Raw genomic sequence first — 15,846 nt, 5'->3', positions numbered from 1 at the left:
TCGCCCTCTACTCTCTTCCGCAATAGCGCCTCCGGCGCATGAGCCCTAGACGGCGGGCGTTCCTACGCAGGCGCGGTGTCTGCGCCCGGCCCCTGCGCAGGCGCAGTGTCTGAAGCTCAGACCCCGGCGCAGGCGTACTCGTCTCTCTTCCATCCTGCTTCCTCAGCCCTGGAGCTCGGCGGGGCTTGGGTGGGTCTCGACAGCGGAGGTACCGGCGGCGGCGATAGTGACAGTGACTGCGTGAGACTCCGACGGAAATGGCGATGGCGATGTCGGACAGTGGGGCGACCCGCCTGCGGCGGCAGCTGGAGTCAGGGGGCTTTGAGGCGCGGCTGTACGTGAAGCAGCTCTCGCAGCAGTCGGACGGGGACCGGGACCTGCAGGAGCACCGGCAGCGCATCCAGGCGCTGGCGGAGGAGACGGCGCAGAACCTGAAACGCAACGTCTACCAGAACTACCGGCAGTTCATAGAGACGGCCCGCGAGATCTCCTACCTGGAGAGCGAGATGTATCAGCTCAGCCATCTGCTGACCGAGCAGAAGAGCAGCCTGGAGAGCATCCCGCTTACCCTTCTGCCGGCTGCCGCCGCCGCTGGGGCTGCCGCGGCCTCCGGAGGGGAGGAAGGGGGAGGTGGCGCGGGGAGCAGAGACCACCTGCGGGGCCAGGCCGGCTTTTTTCCCACTCCCGGGGGCGCCTCCCGCGACAGTTCGGGTCCGGGCGAGGAAGGGAAGCAGCGCACTCTTACCACCCTGCTTGAGAAGGTGGAAGGCTGCAGGCACCTGCTGGAGACTCCGGGGCAGTACCTGGTGTACAACGGGGACCTGGTGGAATACGAGGCTGACCACATGGCCCAACTGCAGCGGGTGCACGGCTTTCTCATGAACGACTGTTTGCTGGTGGCCACCTGGCTGCCACAGCGGCGGGGGATGTATCGCTACAACGCCCTCTATCCCCTGGATGGTTTGGCCGTGGTCAATGTCAAGGACAACCCACCCATGAAGGACATGTTCAAGCTGCTAATGTTTCCCGAGAGCCGTATTTTTCAGGCGGAAAATGCTAAAATCAAACGAGAGTGGCTGGAAGTGCTGGAGGAAACCAAGAGGGCCCTCAGTGAAAAAAGACGAAGGGAGCAGGAGGAGGCAGCGGCCCCTCGAGGACCACCCCAGGTGACTTCCAAGGCCAGTAACCCATTTGAGGATGAAGAAGACGACGAACCAGCTATTCCTGAGGTAGAAGAGGAGAAGGTGGATCTCTCAATGGAATGGATCCAGGAGTTGCCTGAAGACTTGGATGTCTGTATTGCCCAGAGGGACTTTGAAGGAGCCGTTGACCTGCTGGATAAATTGAACCATTACCTGGAGGATAAGCCCAGTCCACCTCCTGTAAAAGAACTAAGGGCTAAAGTGGATGAGCGTGTCCGGCAGCTCACCGAGGTGCTAGTGTTCGAACTCTCCCCAGATCGTTCCCTGAGAGGTGGTCCCAAGGCTACCCGAAGGGCAGTTTCTCAACTAATCCGGCTTGGCCAGTGCACAAAGGCTTGTGAGCTGTTCTTGAGAAACAGGGCAGCCGCTGTGCACACTGCCATACGCCAGCTTCGCATCGAAGGTGCCACCTTACTCTACATTCATAAGCTGTGCCATGTCTTCTTTACCAGCCTTCTTGAGACTGCACGGGAATTTGAGACAGATTTTGCAGGCACTGACAGTGGCTGCTATTCTGCCTTTGTGGTCTGGGCGAGATCAGCCATGGGCATGTTTGTGGATGCTTTTAGCAAGCAGGTGTTTGATAGTAAGGAGAGCCTCTCTACCGCGGCGGAGTGTGTGAAAGTGGCAAAGGAGCACTGTCAGCAACTGGGTGACATCGGACTCGACCTCACCTTCATCATCCATGCCCTTCTGGTGAAAGACATCCAAGGGGCCTTGCACAGTTACAAAGAAATCATCATCGAAGCCACTAAACATCGCAACTCTGAGGAGATGTGGAGGAGGATGAACTTGATGACCCCAGAGGCCCTGGGCAAGCTCAAAGAGGAGATGAAGAGTTGTGGGGTCCGAAACTTTGAGCAGTACACGGGGGATGACTGCTGGGTGAACCTGAGTTACACCGTGGTTGCCTTCACCAAACAGACCATGGGCTTCTTGGAAGAAGCCCTGAAGCTGTATTTCCCGGAGCTGCACATGGTGCTTCTGGAGAGCCTGGTGGAGATCATTTTGGTTGCCGTGCAGCATGTGGATTACAGCCTTCGGTGTGAGCAGGATCCAGAGAAAAAGGCTTTTATCAGACAGAATGCATCCTTTCTGTATGAGACCGTCCTCCCTGTGGTGGAAAAAAGGTTTGAAGAAGGTGTGGGGAAACCCGCCAAGCAACTCCAGGACCTGAGGAATGCATCTAGACTTATTCGTGTGAACCCCGAAAGTACGACGTCAGTGGTCTGATACCCGCGGCTCTGTGTCTATGTATGCATATATATTGCTTATATATTATTTATATTTATATTAAGTTGCATTAGCATATTCTTTATAGTCTTAAACACAGCTTAAAAATAAAAGACGCCCTCTTAAATAGAAATGCAGAATCAAAAGGAAAAAAGTTAAAAGTAAGCCCAAATAACAGAACATTGGAATTATTAAAATATACACTTTCCTTTTAAATTATGCTAACTCTCCAATGAATATATTGTCACACTACAGCATTTCAGTGTATCCTTTGGGGTCAAAACACACTTTCTTCCAGTCTGTATTACGTAGCACAGAGTATCTATAAATATGTAGAGTGTAAGTATGTCGTGAGGTTTCCCAGTTCACTAAAACGTTAGGTCTCTTAAATAAGAGTACAGTACCATACAAAACCCCCCGCTTCATACACTTCCCCACCTTAAAACGTGATCAAACAAATTTCAGGAAAAGAAAGGAATTGAGAACATTGGTTTTAGGGTAAATTTTGGTCAAAAGAATTCCTTCTTGAAAGTGGCTAGTTTGTGGACTCAAATGCTTGGATCCTTCAAGAATACAAGGGGAAGCTTTCATAAAAACAGCTCAGCAAACGTTGCCAGTGTCATCTGAGTGGCTAATTATGTCCACCTGCTAATTAGCAGCTTTCTAATACTTGAACCTTAAGGACTATGGTAAATTTTCGTTCAACACATTCCTGAACTGTGTGAATTTCCAGCCGTAGCTTTTGTCCTTATCATCCTAAAAAAAATTAAAATGATTAAAAGAAAACCACCAGAACAGGACAGACAGGAACCTGGTAGCCACCAATGATTTTTTAGCTGCCTTCCCCCACTTTCCCAGTAAATTATATAGTGGCTCAGACTAATGCAAATGGGAGAAAAGTTTTTATTGAAATATTTATTTAGACTTCAGGGTCTGGGCAGATGGGAAATTAGAAAAAAATCATATGTAAACCCTACAGTGTTCTCCAGTCTAACTGCTTTGAGCGGAAATTTGGTTTTGTTTTTTTTGTATCCAAGTGGACAACAAAAAAGGTGAGACAATGTGCCCAAAGCCAGGGAGGAAAAGAACTCTTGTTGACTCCTGCTAAAATGCTACATACTGCCTGTTTCTCGTTTTTTGTGTGTTTTCCTTTTTCTTTAAATATAATGCTTATTTCAGATTGTTTAGTAAATCAAAAATAGCTAAAGAAATTGGAGGTTCCCAAGATTTCTGAACTACTGCTTCTCTTGTACATTGATTATGTAAGAGTCCCCATACTTTGAGAGAAATTGTGCTAAGATCCATTTTTTCCTCTAGCTTCCAGTTGTGATTCTTGTCCAAAAGTGCCGTTTCTGATGCCAAGGACTTCCAAAGGTTATGTCTTTTATCTGAATTAAAATAGTGGTATTAAGACTGGAAATTATGTAAAACCTAAAATAGCTTCCAAGAGTGGCTTAGGGTTTGCAAAGCTCCTTGACTCGGTTACTCACTGCCAGAGGAGTCCTTTTATTTATTTTTAGCGATGCATTTTAAAGGTTGAAAATTATCAAAGTTACAGATTTTCTTTGATTACTTTTTTCACATAAATTTAGGATTTTCTAGATAATAACCATAACTGGATATCTCAGCTGAGCAAAAACAGCTATAATTTGCCTTTTTTAAGATCACTGGAAACTTGAATTTGATAACAATGTTATGATTATTTTGTGCAGCTTACAGTTTCTAAAATTATATTGTATAAAACGTGTAAATATCTGATGCTGGGTCCATGAAATGATACTTCTGAAATCAAAACTTAAGGCATGAAGTTGTAAAAACTTGAATGTGTATACTCAGATATTTAAATGGTTGCTTCTTAACGGAACTGTCTGCTTTTTAAAACTGGAAGTACAGAATTTTCTTTGGGTAAAATTTGTGTGTTCCTTAATCAAAGTTGTAGCTGAAGGAAGTCGGCCCGTGGTGATTCAATTAGTGTGGGGAGTTGATCAAAGACCACCAGTGTCATAATGTATCTTTGCGCCAAGACAGAGCCATTGTGTACCATTCCTCAAAGTGGAGTCAGAGCTCTTCCCTCTAATTCTTGTCTCGTTAGACTCCAAAACAAGTCCTAAAAATCGAATGCAGTTTAGAGATTGTCCAAAAATATAGCACATACTGTAATATACCCCTATAGAGTTCATTGCCTTTTCTTGTCTGCTTCAAATGAAACACTGTCACTTGAGCTCGGAATCACAGATGTGATTGGATTAATTATTGCTGAAAAAAGACACCCTGTGGAATTAAGTCTCTTTTTGATTAAAGCCTCATTTCACTTAAAGTGCTGAACACTTGTTTAAAATATTACCTATAGTTAAGTTATTGGCACTTGTATTTTGCAACTTGCTTACCTAAGGATTGGGAGTTTGGGACTTGACATGGGGTATAAAGTCAGTATATGTACATTTTGCTTATTGATATGCTGTGATATGAGGGAATCTGAAATGTTTATCAAAATAAAGCTTAAAATTTTTCTTACACTGGATAAAATTGGTATTACAATGTTCTTTAATTAGGGTTCAATATTCTTATGTTCTCGTTTCAGAAATGCTTGGTTTTTTAAAAAGATTTTCATTATTTATTTGACAGCTCACACAAGCAGGGGGAGCTGCAGGGAGAGGGAGAAACAGCCTCCCTGCTGAGTAGGAAACCTGATGTGGGGCTCGATCCCAGGACCCTGGGATCATGACCTGAGCTGAAGGCAGACACTTAACCAACTGAGCCACCTGAGTGGCCCTGAAATACTGTTTTAAGACCCTAGGTTGGTTTTGTTTTGTTTTGTCTTTCTCTATGGGGATGACAGGTAGGAAGCTGTTAGCTAGTTTAAATAGATGTTCTGCTTACTATCAGAATTGTGATTAAATCAGATCTCAGTTTTTTTCAGACTCCCTTGAATGGAAAATTTCAGATATCCAGAATGAATTTGCTCTAAAAAGCCGATTTTATACCATCTGCACATCCCTAAATAAAGAAAATACAATGGAGGCTATTTGACCTAGGAACTAGGAGCATAAACAACAAGGGTCTGTTTTTTAATACATATAGATCCTGAGGGGACTTTCACATATCGTTGATTTAAAACTATTTATTGAAAAATAAAAGCATTGAATGCTATGCCTTACATTGACTGTAATGTGGGGTGGGGAAGGACAAAATGAATTTGAGCATGCTTTCTCTAAAATTCTTCAGAATTAAAACAAATAGGGAATAAAAATTGGAAAAACTAGATTAGAGAGTATATTAAATACGCGGTAGTGTGTTGCAAATTAAATTAATTGAATGCAGACAGTGTGTTGTAAAAAAAAAAAAAACAACCCTATGCATTGTCATTTTCATACTCAGTATTTCATGGGAATACTGAGAAGGAAGAGGGCAACGTGTTTTTGAGGAGTTTGGAGAGTCTTCATGGAATTGTTGGCGTTTGAACCAAAAAAATAAGAATCAGAATATTTTACATGAAAAAAAGTCAAGTATGATAAGCAGTGTGGGAACCTTCCTTTAGGGAATCATTTACCGCTGATCACTGTGTTGCAAGCAGTGTGATAAGCATCTTTATCGTGTTATTTTATCTGATCTTCACATCAATCTATGAAGTGTGGAAGTTTTGTGAAGTAATTTGCAAGTAATTCAACCTACAAAGAGTTCCCTAAGTGGCCCAGATGGGATTTGAACTAGACTTTCTCTAGGGCCGGCTTCTGAGCCATGGAGCTACATTACTGGATTACGTCTGATGGCTGACATCTCACTCGTACAGATTGCTCTTTATTTCAAAGGCTTATCCTTCCACAAGTGTAGTATTCTGTTAAAATTAAAGGTGTTATGTCACAGGATATTTAAAAAAAATTTTTTTTATTCATGTGAGAGAGCACGAGCAGGGGGGAGGAACAGAGGGAGAGGGAGATGACAAGCAGACTGCCTGCTGAGCGGGGAGCCTGATGCAGGGCTCAATTTCGGAACCCCAAAATCATGACCTGAGCCGAAGGCAGATGCTTAACCAACTGAGCCACCCAGGCGCCCTTCTCACAGGATGTTATAATTTATAACTTCCTTAAAAAAATAAAGTGGCAGATTTGAGTTAATGAGATAGTCAAAACCAGATAATTTCCATTGACACCAATTTGGTTTTGTTTAAAACATTTCACTTAGGGGCGTGTGGCTGGCTCAGTCAGTGGAACATGTGACTCTTGATCTCAGGGTTATGAGTTTGAGCCCCACACTGGGTGTAGAGGTTACTTAAAAATAAAATCTTGGGAAAAAAAAACGTTAAATAAAACATTTTCTTTCTTTCTTTCTTTCTTAAGTAATCTCTGCGCCCAATGTGGGTCTCGAACTCATGATTCCCAGATTAAGCATTACATGCTCTACGGACTGAGCCAGCCAGGTGCCCTATTAACAACAATTTGTACATTATTGAATTCTTTGTAATTGGTAAAATTAAGTAGTGTCAAACTTGAAGAAATTTCACTGGGCATTAAGATGTGTGTAACTTAGCTCCTACAATGAGTGGTCAAGCTTTGAACAGCTGAGTGGGTGTCCTTGAAATAGGAAAGTTGCCAGACAAGAGCTTGCTTTTTAAAGGTCACTCTTGACTAGTTTGGCCTAATATGTTGACTTACTCTCAGATTTATTATCTACTTAGCTAAACACATTAAACAAAATCACCTAAACCAAGCCAGTGTTGAAAAGTCTCTAAAATATTTGTGTGTGTCGTCTCAGACAGACATGGCTGGTGGGAATTACTGTAAACTGGGGCACTGGCAAGTTGGCAAGACTTAAAACCACAGAATTATGCAAACCCTTTGACCCTACAATCCACTTTTGAAGATTTATCCTACAAAAAAATATTTGCATACTTCCTAAATTAAATTTACCCATTCAACTGATGTGATTTATGAATAAGTTTTAAGCACAGTTCTAGTTTCCTGTTTTGCACATAAGCTCATATGTCACACTCAGTTCTGACAAGTAAAACGCTGAACAGACCGAAAAACCAACAAGTCGTCTTGGATCTACAAGAGCTCCAACTGCTCCAAGGTTGGAGAGACCGGCGGGCAAATGCGGGAAGTCCTATTTTAGAGGAGCAGAGGCTCAAGGAGAAACCTCTGCGGAAACCAGGGCAGGGAGTGGGGGAGCAGTAGAGAAACCTCAATCATAACGGACCAAAGCTGGAGACTCCATGACCACAACTCAGAGTTAAAAACTCCCAGGGGACCCAGTCCTAAGGGGAAATCCCGCTATATTGTGAACTAACACCCCCATTCCAGGCTCTCACAGTTAAGTATCGGAGGGAAACCCCTCAGGGTTCCAGCAGGGGGCAGGACAGGGAACATTCTGAAATGCAATAGAGCACTCTGGTTTTCTTAACAAGACCTGCCCCCAGGGGAGACTAGTTAACCTGAGCCTAACCTGCTGGCGTATAACCTGCTGGTGTATTACCAGGGAAAGGGAGAATGCCCAGCCCCAGCCCACTCTAGCCATCCTGTCCGCACCCCACCCCCCATGCCAAGGAGAAGAAAACAGCCGAGAAACACTTCCGAAATTCACTGAAAGACAGACCTAATCACTAGATGATAGGATTCTGCTCCCCCACACTCACCATCACCTCACTAAAGGACTATTTACAGCAGTTCCTTTTTCCTGGTAACTCCACGTCCAGCTAACAAGAAAAAAATTGCAAGACATACCAAAAGGCAAAAACACAATGTGAAGAGACAGAGCGAGCATCAGAACCAGACATGACAGGGATGTTGGAATGATCAGACTGGGAATTGGAAACAACCATGATTAACATGCCAAGGGCTCTAATGGATGAAGTAGACAGGCTGCAAGAACAGACGGGCAATATTAGCGGAGAGATAGAAATCTTAAGAAAGAATTAAAAAGAAAGGCTAGAGGGACTCCTGGGTGGCTCAGTCATTAAGCGTCTGCCTTCGGCTCAGATCATGATCCCGGGGTCCTGGGATTGAGCCCCCCCATCAAGCTTCCTGCACAGCAGGGAATCTGCTTGTCCCTCTCCCTCTCCCCACTGCTTATGTGTGCGCTCTCTCTCAAATAAATAACTAAAATCTTTAAAGAAAAAAATGCTAGAGATGAAAAAAACAACAAAACAGCAATGAAAACTCACACTGCAATAGAAATGAAGAGTGCCTTTGACGGGCTGCTCAGCAGACTGGACCTGGCCAAGGAAAGAATCTCTGAGCTGGAGGATGTATCAAGAGAATCCTTGAAAACTGCAAAGCAAAAGGAGCAAAGACAAAAAAAAAAAAAAAAAAAAAAAAACCAAAAAACCACAACCCCCCCCTCAAAAAACAACAAAAACAAACAAAACCCCAGAATACCCAAATACTGAGGAACAACCATAAGAAGTGTAACATATTGTAGGGACGCCCGGGTGGCTCTGTCAGTTGAGCGTCTGACTTCTGATTTTGGCTACAGCCACAATCTCAGGGTCGTGAGATCAGCCCCATGTTGGGCTCCACGCTCAGTGGGGAGTCGGCTTGAGAGTCTCTCTCTCCCCTCCACTCCCCCATGCTCTTTCTCTCTCTCTCTCTCTCAAAAAAAAAAAAAAAAAAGTCCCATGCTGTAATGAGAATACCAGAAGGAGGAAAGAAAGATACAAAAATATTGCAACAGGTTTTACGGAACAGGTCACAGTTTTTGTAACAGCACAGAGGAGACCCCCCAGAGGCCAATACAATGTAACACCACGCAGCTTAACAATGAATGGCCTCTCTAGGTACTGCAGGGGACTAAACTATGTTGTTAGAAGAGGTGGCTGGCTGGCTCAGGTGGGCAGAGCAGGCAACTCTTGATCTTGGGGTTGTGAGTTCAAGCCCCACATTGGATAGAGAGATTACTTAAAAAAAATAAAATATGTTGTGAAGTGTAAGGCCAAGTGCAGAATAATCATACAGTGTGCTACTTTAGGAGTAAAAAGGAGAAACTATGGCTTTATATTTGCCTAGAAATTCTGAAGGAGTCCGCGCAGCTAGAACTGAGTAGATGGAGGCAGGCATGGAAACACACTGCAGAGTTTTTTCCATAGTTGTACATACCACCTTCCCAAAACATCAAGTAAGAAAAACATTTTTAAGTATGAGATCTTAGAAATAAGAGCCACTCTTACCATTCTGTGGTATGTCTTTCTAGCACTTTTTTTATACATACCTGTGAGGTCTAAGGATACTTTTTTTTTTCTTTTTTGGAAAGAGAGGGCAGGGGGAGAGGCAGAAGGAGAGAAAGAGGATCTCAAGCAGACTTTGCACTGAGCATGGAGCCCGACTCAGGGCTCAATCTCACAACCCTGGAATCATGATCTGAGCCGAAATCAAGAGTCAGACGCTTAACCGACTGAGCCACTCAGGTGCCCCTAAGAAGACTTATTTTTAAAGACTTTTATTTTTGAATTTTTTCAACATATAGAGAATAACAGGAGTATAAAGAATCCCATGTCCTCATTGCCCAGCTTCAACAATTGTCAACATTCTGTCATTGTTTCAACCATACCCAACACGTCCACACACTGCCCATCCCCACTGGGTTAATTATTATTATTACTTACAGTTTTGCTGGAGATAAACTTTACACACACCGTTATGTATAAATCTTAGCTCTAAAATTTTGGAAAACGGATCTATTTATGTAACAACTCCCCAATAAAGATGTCACCCATTTTCATTTTCCCATGTGGTGATGGTATCACCTCTCTTCTGTGTAGCCCTCATTCTTGTTCTTTCCCCTACCTCAAGTTCTTTTTCTGGAAAAGAAAATCACGTTTTCATACCTAATTGAGAGTTGTAACACTTAGACCCTGTCGCCTGGAGCTTGAGGTCTCAGTGAGTTATTTTGAGCGAGCCTTATCAAAGGAGATACCAGGCACATTCCTGCAGCCCTAGACTCGCAGCCCTCACTATGCTGGGAAGCTGGGAAGGATGCAAGGGGACTGTGGGGTGGGTGGTTCTAGTCTTTCTCTAACAGATGAAACATCCAATCTGAAGTTGGACTGTCCGATATGTAGTCCCTTTGCCACCTGTGGCTGTTTAAATATAGGTTATCAAATAATAATAATAATAATAAAACTCAGTTCCTAGGATATATTAGCCACATTACAAGTGCTAAATAGCCATTTAGGAAATGGGGGTGAGACACCAAAGAAATGGAGAGTAAAGTTTGCAAGATGCAGAACTAAAAAAAAATATTGAGAGAAATCTGGGTGGCTCAGTCGGTTAAGCATCTACCTTTGGCTCAGGTCATGATCCCAGAGCCTCGGATCGAGTCCCACATCGGGCTCTTTGCACAGCAGGGAATCTGTTTCTCCCTCTGCCTGCCTCTTCCCTGGCTGGTGCTCTCTCTCTCTTTGACAGACGAATAAATAAAATCTTAAAAAATTTTTTTTTAATTTTAAAAATGTTGAAATCTTTATCTTTGCCCCAAAAGTACCCTTCTACCATCAATTTCTCCTTGTAAAAAATCATTCCTTTTTGTGCTTTGTTTTCTTTTTACCTACTGTTTTACCTACTCCCTTGTTATTGGTCCAGTCCTGTGTCCTTACTCTCTCCTTTCTCTTGCTCTTTTTTCATTAAATTCTATTTGTTGATGATCAAGAAAATTTTGCTTCCATTTATAGTGGACTAGGTATTTCTGACCGGTCCCTCCCTGAAAACAACTAGAACTATACAAAATGCATATGCAAGGAATATATTTGAAGGCTGTAGCATAACAAAAGTACTTATCTGGTGTTTCTCCCTGGTCCTAGCACAAGGCTTCTCAATTCGTGGAATTTTCCCAAAGTGATAGGAGTATCTTTGTTATGTTAATATGGTGACTCCTGGTGGGACACTAGATAGCTCCAGGATGGAGACTGGTCACCAGCAAACTAACCATGTGACTAGAGATTAGAACTCTCTGCCCTCGCACCCCAAACCCCAGGAGGCAGGGAAACTGGAGATTGTCAATCATATGGCCGGTGATCTTATCTAGTGGGCCTATGGGAAGAAACCTCGATAAAACTGAACAAGGCTCCTGGAGCTTCCTGGTTGGTGGACGTGTGGAGGCACTGGGATAGCACATCCAGACGTCACAGGGACAGACTCCGGTGGTCCTCCATCCCCTCCAGGCCTTGCCTTATGTGTCTCTTTCATTTGGCTGTCCCTGAGTTGTATCTTTTATAATAAAACTGTAAATATAGCCCTTCCTGAGTTCGAGTTATTCTAGCTACATATCAAACCTTGGGGGGGTCATGGGATACCCCAAAATTATAGCTAGATGGGCAGAAGTGAGGGTGGGTTGAAGACACCAAGGACTTGCCGCTAGCACCTGATGTGTGGGCAGTCTTGTGGGTCTGAGGATCTTTAACCACTGGGATCTACACTAAGTCCACTAACTAGTATCGGCATTAGATTGAACCACGGGATACTCAGGGGTGCCACAGAACGGATGTCAGAACATAAAGGCATTGCAGAGCTAACAAGGGAGTGAAACATTATGGGGCAAAAATCCAGAAGAAGGAAACTCAGTGAGGTGAGCCCAGCGTCTGAAAGTAGCTTTTCCAGGGCATCTGGGTGGCTCAGTCAGTTAAGTGTCTGCCTTCGGCTCAGGTCATGATCCCAGGGTCCTGGGATCCAGTCCCACACTGGGTTCCCCGCTCAGCAGGGAGTCTGCTTCTCCCTTTCCCTCCCGCTCCCACTCATGTGTGCACTCTCTCTCTCTCAAACAAAATCTTCTTAAGTAGCGTTTCCTCGTTTTTCCACTTCACTTCTTGTGAAGTGGCAAAATGAGAAGTGAAGCAGGCTGTCAAAAAACACAAGAGAGCCAGGGAGATAAGAATTGGACTTCAGCGCAACTCTGACAAAATCCCATCTAAACTTTGGAATGAAACCCCGAAAGTCCATACCTTATGGATAAAGATGAAATAAAGAGGCCATTAAGAGGATTAAAGCCATCAATTCTGCTGGGTGGACCCATCTTAAACCTTAATGGGATTAAGGGGATCTTAGGTGGGTAGTGCTTCTAGCAGTCTGCCAGGAGCAAATACAAAATCTTTCACCAGGATAATAAAGTTCTCCCAGGCCTCAAACATTCCTTCGTGTTCAATGTTTAGCATGCAAATAAAAATAATGAGCTCAATGAGGAAAAGAGACTATTTGATGAGAACCCAAGAGAAACAATACATAGCAGAAACAGACCAACAGAAGACCCACACTTAAATTTGTTGAAGCCACAGAAAACCAAACATAAAACATTGACAACAAATACATCACCCAAAATTTCAGAAAGTATAGAAAAGAGATCCTAAAGATTTCTGAAAAGGCAAATAGTTTGTGTTCAGGAATCAGAATGCTCTTTTGACTTGAGAAGAATAATAGAAACTAGAATACAATGGAGAAATGCTTTTCAAAGTTCTCAGGGAAAATGATTTCTAACCTTTAGCTCACCCAGCTAAATCATCAGACAACTCTGAGAGTGGAAAAAAGACATTTTTAAACAGATGAGGTCTAAAACATTAATCCCTCATACAGTGGAAAGACAGGACTTCACTAGAGTTGATAAACAATCAAAAAGGAAGAAACGGGACCCAAAGGAGGGGAATCCAACATAGAAAAGTGAAGGGAACTGCCAAGAGAACAGTGATGGGAAATCCCAAGTTGACAGCCATGCAGCAGGCCCAGAGTGGGTTCTAGAAAAAAATGACATTTGAATCTATCAATGGGAGACTTGGACTTCTGTCAGAGTTGGTAATTTCAATTTAGAAAGAAAAAGTAAAGATATGAACAAAGTCAACAAGGCATTTCCTACCCCAAATTGAATGTTCCCGTGCTGGTAGTGGAAGCAGAGATGTAGGGAAAAGTTGTGATTTCTACCATGGCTCAGTGGAACTTGGGAGGTGGCCGGTGTCTGCGGGAGGTACTGAGCCATGCATGGCGGCATAATTCTGTCGGGCTGAGCAGCTGGGCCGAGGCAGGCTCTCAAGGTTGTAGGTCAGGGACACACGCACCTTCGGGCATGGGAACCACCGGGGCGCACCCAACCTCGTCTTCTCTGAGAGGCCAACTAGAGTTTGTCCCCATTAGTCGTGGTAGTAACAGATGACACTTATTGCCAAAGACGGTTTCAAATACTTCACTGACATTCCTATTTCTTTTTTCCTTTGCTATGTAAGCTTTATACCCAACATGGGGCTTGAACTCAGGACCCCAAGATCAAGAGTCTCGTGCTCTACAGACTGAGCCAGCCACGCACCCGTTGGCATTCCTATTTCTCACAGCCCAAGAGGGATGATCGTCATCCTTATTTTATGGATAAGGAGGCTGCGGCTCCGACTGTAAATCGATCACACGAGAACACAGGGCTAGCACATGGCAGAGTTGGAATTCAAGCCCAGATGGGCTCCAGACCTTGCATTTTTAGCTGCTACATTATATTGTGTTTGGATAGGAGACTTTCTTGGAAAGCTACATGCTATGGGCCTTTTTACTTACTTCAAAGCAGTGGCAGCTTCAGACTTTCTAGAATGGCGGGAGTGGAAGGGCTGAGGGCCAGCAGTGCAGTTTAAAGCTCTGGCTGTGTACAGGGGGATGTGTGGGGTAGGGTATGCGGTACATGCTTTGGAAGCACGCCATCATCTAAGATGCTTGGTTAACTTGAGTTACTCGAGACAGAGGTCCGGCTCTCACAGCAGCCTCTGCTCCAAGGCCTCACTCGGTTTTGGCCGCACCCCGGCTTCCTGCCCCTCTACGACTCGCTCGCTTGCTGGCTGTCATGTCAGAGCTGCCAGGAGAGAAGCTGATGGGCACAGGCACCTGGAACTCCAGGCTTTGCCCCCAGACCTGACATGTGTTCAACGCAAACAAGTCATTTTACCCCTTTATATGCACAGTATGAATGCCACGGAGAAAACCAAATCACCAAAATTGGGATTCTGTCTAAGACCCACCTACTCGGCAAGGACTGGCTCAGGTCCGGGGCTCTCGGCTGCTTTGGACTCACGCTCTCTCCCTGGGCGGCAGCAGCTCAGTGCCCCTGTCTAGCTGGCATGCCATGAAATCCTTTGCCAGGGAATGTTGCTTAATTGACTCCTCCACTTAGTATCAACACTCGTGAATCTCCGGCTTCCCTAACAAGCAGTGCCACGCAGAGGACCCACCCGGCGCCAGTGCGCGGGCTAGCGCGGCGGCTCGCCACAGTCTGCCTAAGCAGCAGAACGGCGGGGTCTCTGCAACACCAACGCGCATCCCAGCAATCCTGACACAGGGAGTTCTGGCACCACACGCCGAAACTTTCCAACATTTTTAGAGGCACTTACATTCCAGTTCAAATGTTTTACGAGAGTCCCTAAGCCCTCATTTGTGTTGACTCTATTGCTGTGGACTGACTTGTGGCCCCTCAAATGTTGATCTTCGAGCCCTAACCACCCACCCCCAACATCACTGTGGAGATGGAGCCTTTGGGGAGTAATGGGGGCTCCGTGGAGTAATGAGGGAGCACACAGCAAGATGGTGGCCTCCTCCAAGCCCAGAAAGAGGCCCGAGAGCGAACCCTACCTTGTTGGCACCTTGATCTGGGGACTTGTAGCTTCCGGAACTGCGAGGAAAGAAACTTCTGCTGTGTGCGCCACCCTGTCTGGTGTTGGGTTATGGCGGCCCTAGCAGACTCCTACTCCTGCCCTTCTTTTTAATTTCACTGCCCATGACTCTTGCTTCAGCCATGCTGGTCTTCTGAGGCAGTCCAGAACCAACCCCACTTTTTAAGATTTGAGAGAAAGAGCGAGTCAGCACAAGCAGGGGCAGAGGAGGACAAACAGACTCCCTGCTGAGTGGGGAGCTCAGTGCGGGGCTCCATCCCAGGACCCTGGGTTCATGACCTGAGCCGAACTCAGATGCTTACCCGACTGAGCCCCCCAGGCGCCCCGACAGTTTATTTATTTTTCAGTAATCTCTATGCCCAACATGGGGCTTGAACTCAGGACAGCAAGATCCAGAGTCACGTGCTCTATTGACTAAGCCAGACGCCGCCTCTTCTCCCGAGTTCCTAGGCCCATTTTTTTTTTTCTTAAACCTATTCATGCTACATCATGTAACTTCTCTTTATTGCACGAACTTTCTCTAAAGCAGTTTTAGTGATGGGCCCTTGGGTGGCAAACTTTTACATACGCTGGCTAAGTTATGGCACAGCTCTGCCAAACCCGTATTGGTCTGAGGCCACTGGGTGCAAGGACAGTCACGAGAAATGGAGCTGTGCCCTCCCCGGCGGTTTGCTTCTGACACGTGTTCAGTGTCCATGTCACACTGTAATTCACAAGTCGGCATAAAAGTTTAGTACATGTGATAAGAATTTGCAAGTGTTAGTGAAATAGGACTGGGCTTTGTTTTTCCAAACA

The 15,846-nt window shown here is 44.9% G+C and overlaps 1 protein-coding gene across 1 annotated transcript; it reads left to right on the top strand.

Moving 5' to 3' along the window:
- The first annotated feature begins 127 nt into the window (after window positions 1-127).
- On the top strand, window positions 128-4,955 carry EXOC8 (exocyst complex component 8). The gene has a single exon (XM_045783570.2). It carries the CDS (start codon window positions 258-260, stop codon window positions 2,433-2,435), a length of 2,178 nt encoding a protein of 725 aa, XP_045639526.1. The 5' UTR covers window positions 128-257; the 3' UTR covers window positions 2,436-4,955.
- The last annotated feature ends 10,891 nt before the right edge of the window (window positions 4,956-15,846 follow it).

Source organism: Ursus americanus, chromosome 6 (genome assembly GCF_024610735.1).
Source record: "Ursus americanus isolate L20-20 chromosome 6, mUrsAme1.1.p, whole genome shotgun sequence".
Taxonomy (NCBI): Eukaryota; Metazoa; Chordata; class Mammalia; order Carnivora; family Ursidae; genus Ursus; species Ursus americanus.
The sequence above is the reverse complement of the archived record's forward strand: the minus strand, read 5'-3'. Positions and strand labels throughout refer to the sequence as shown.

Bases quoted from the DNA above. Each gene is read 5' to 3' on its own strand.
- EXOC8 (XM_045783570.2), top strand. From the start codon at position 258: ATGGCGATGGCGATGTCGGACAGTGGGGCGACCCGCCTGCGGCGGCAG.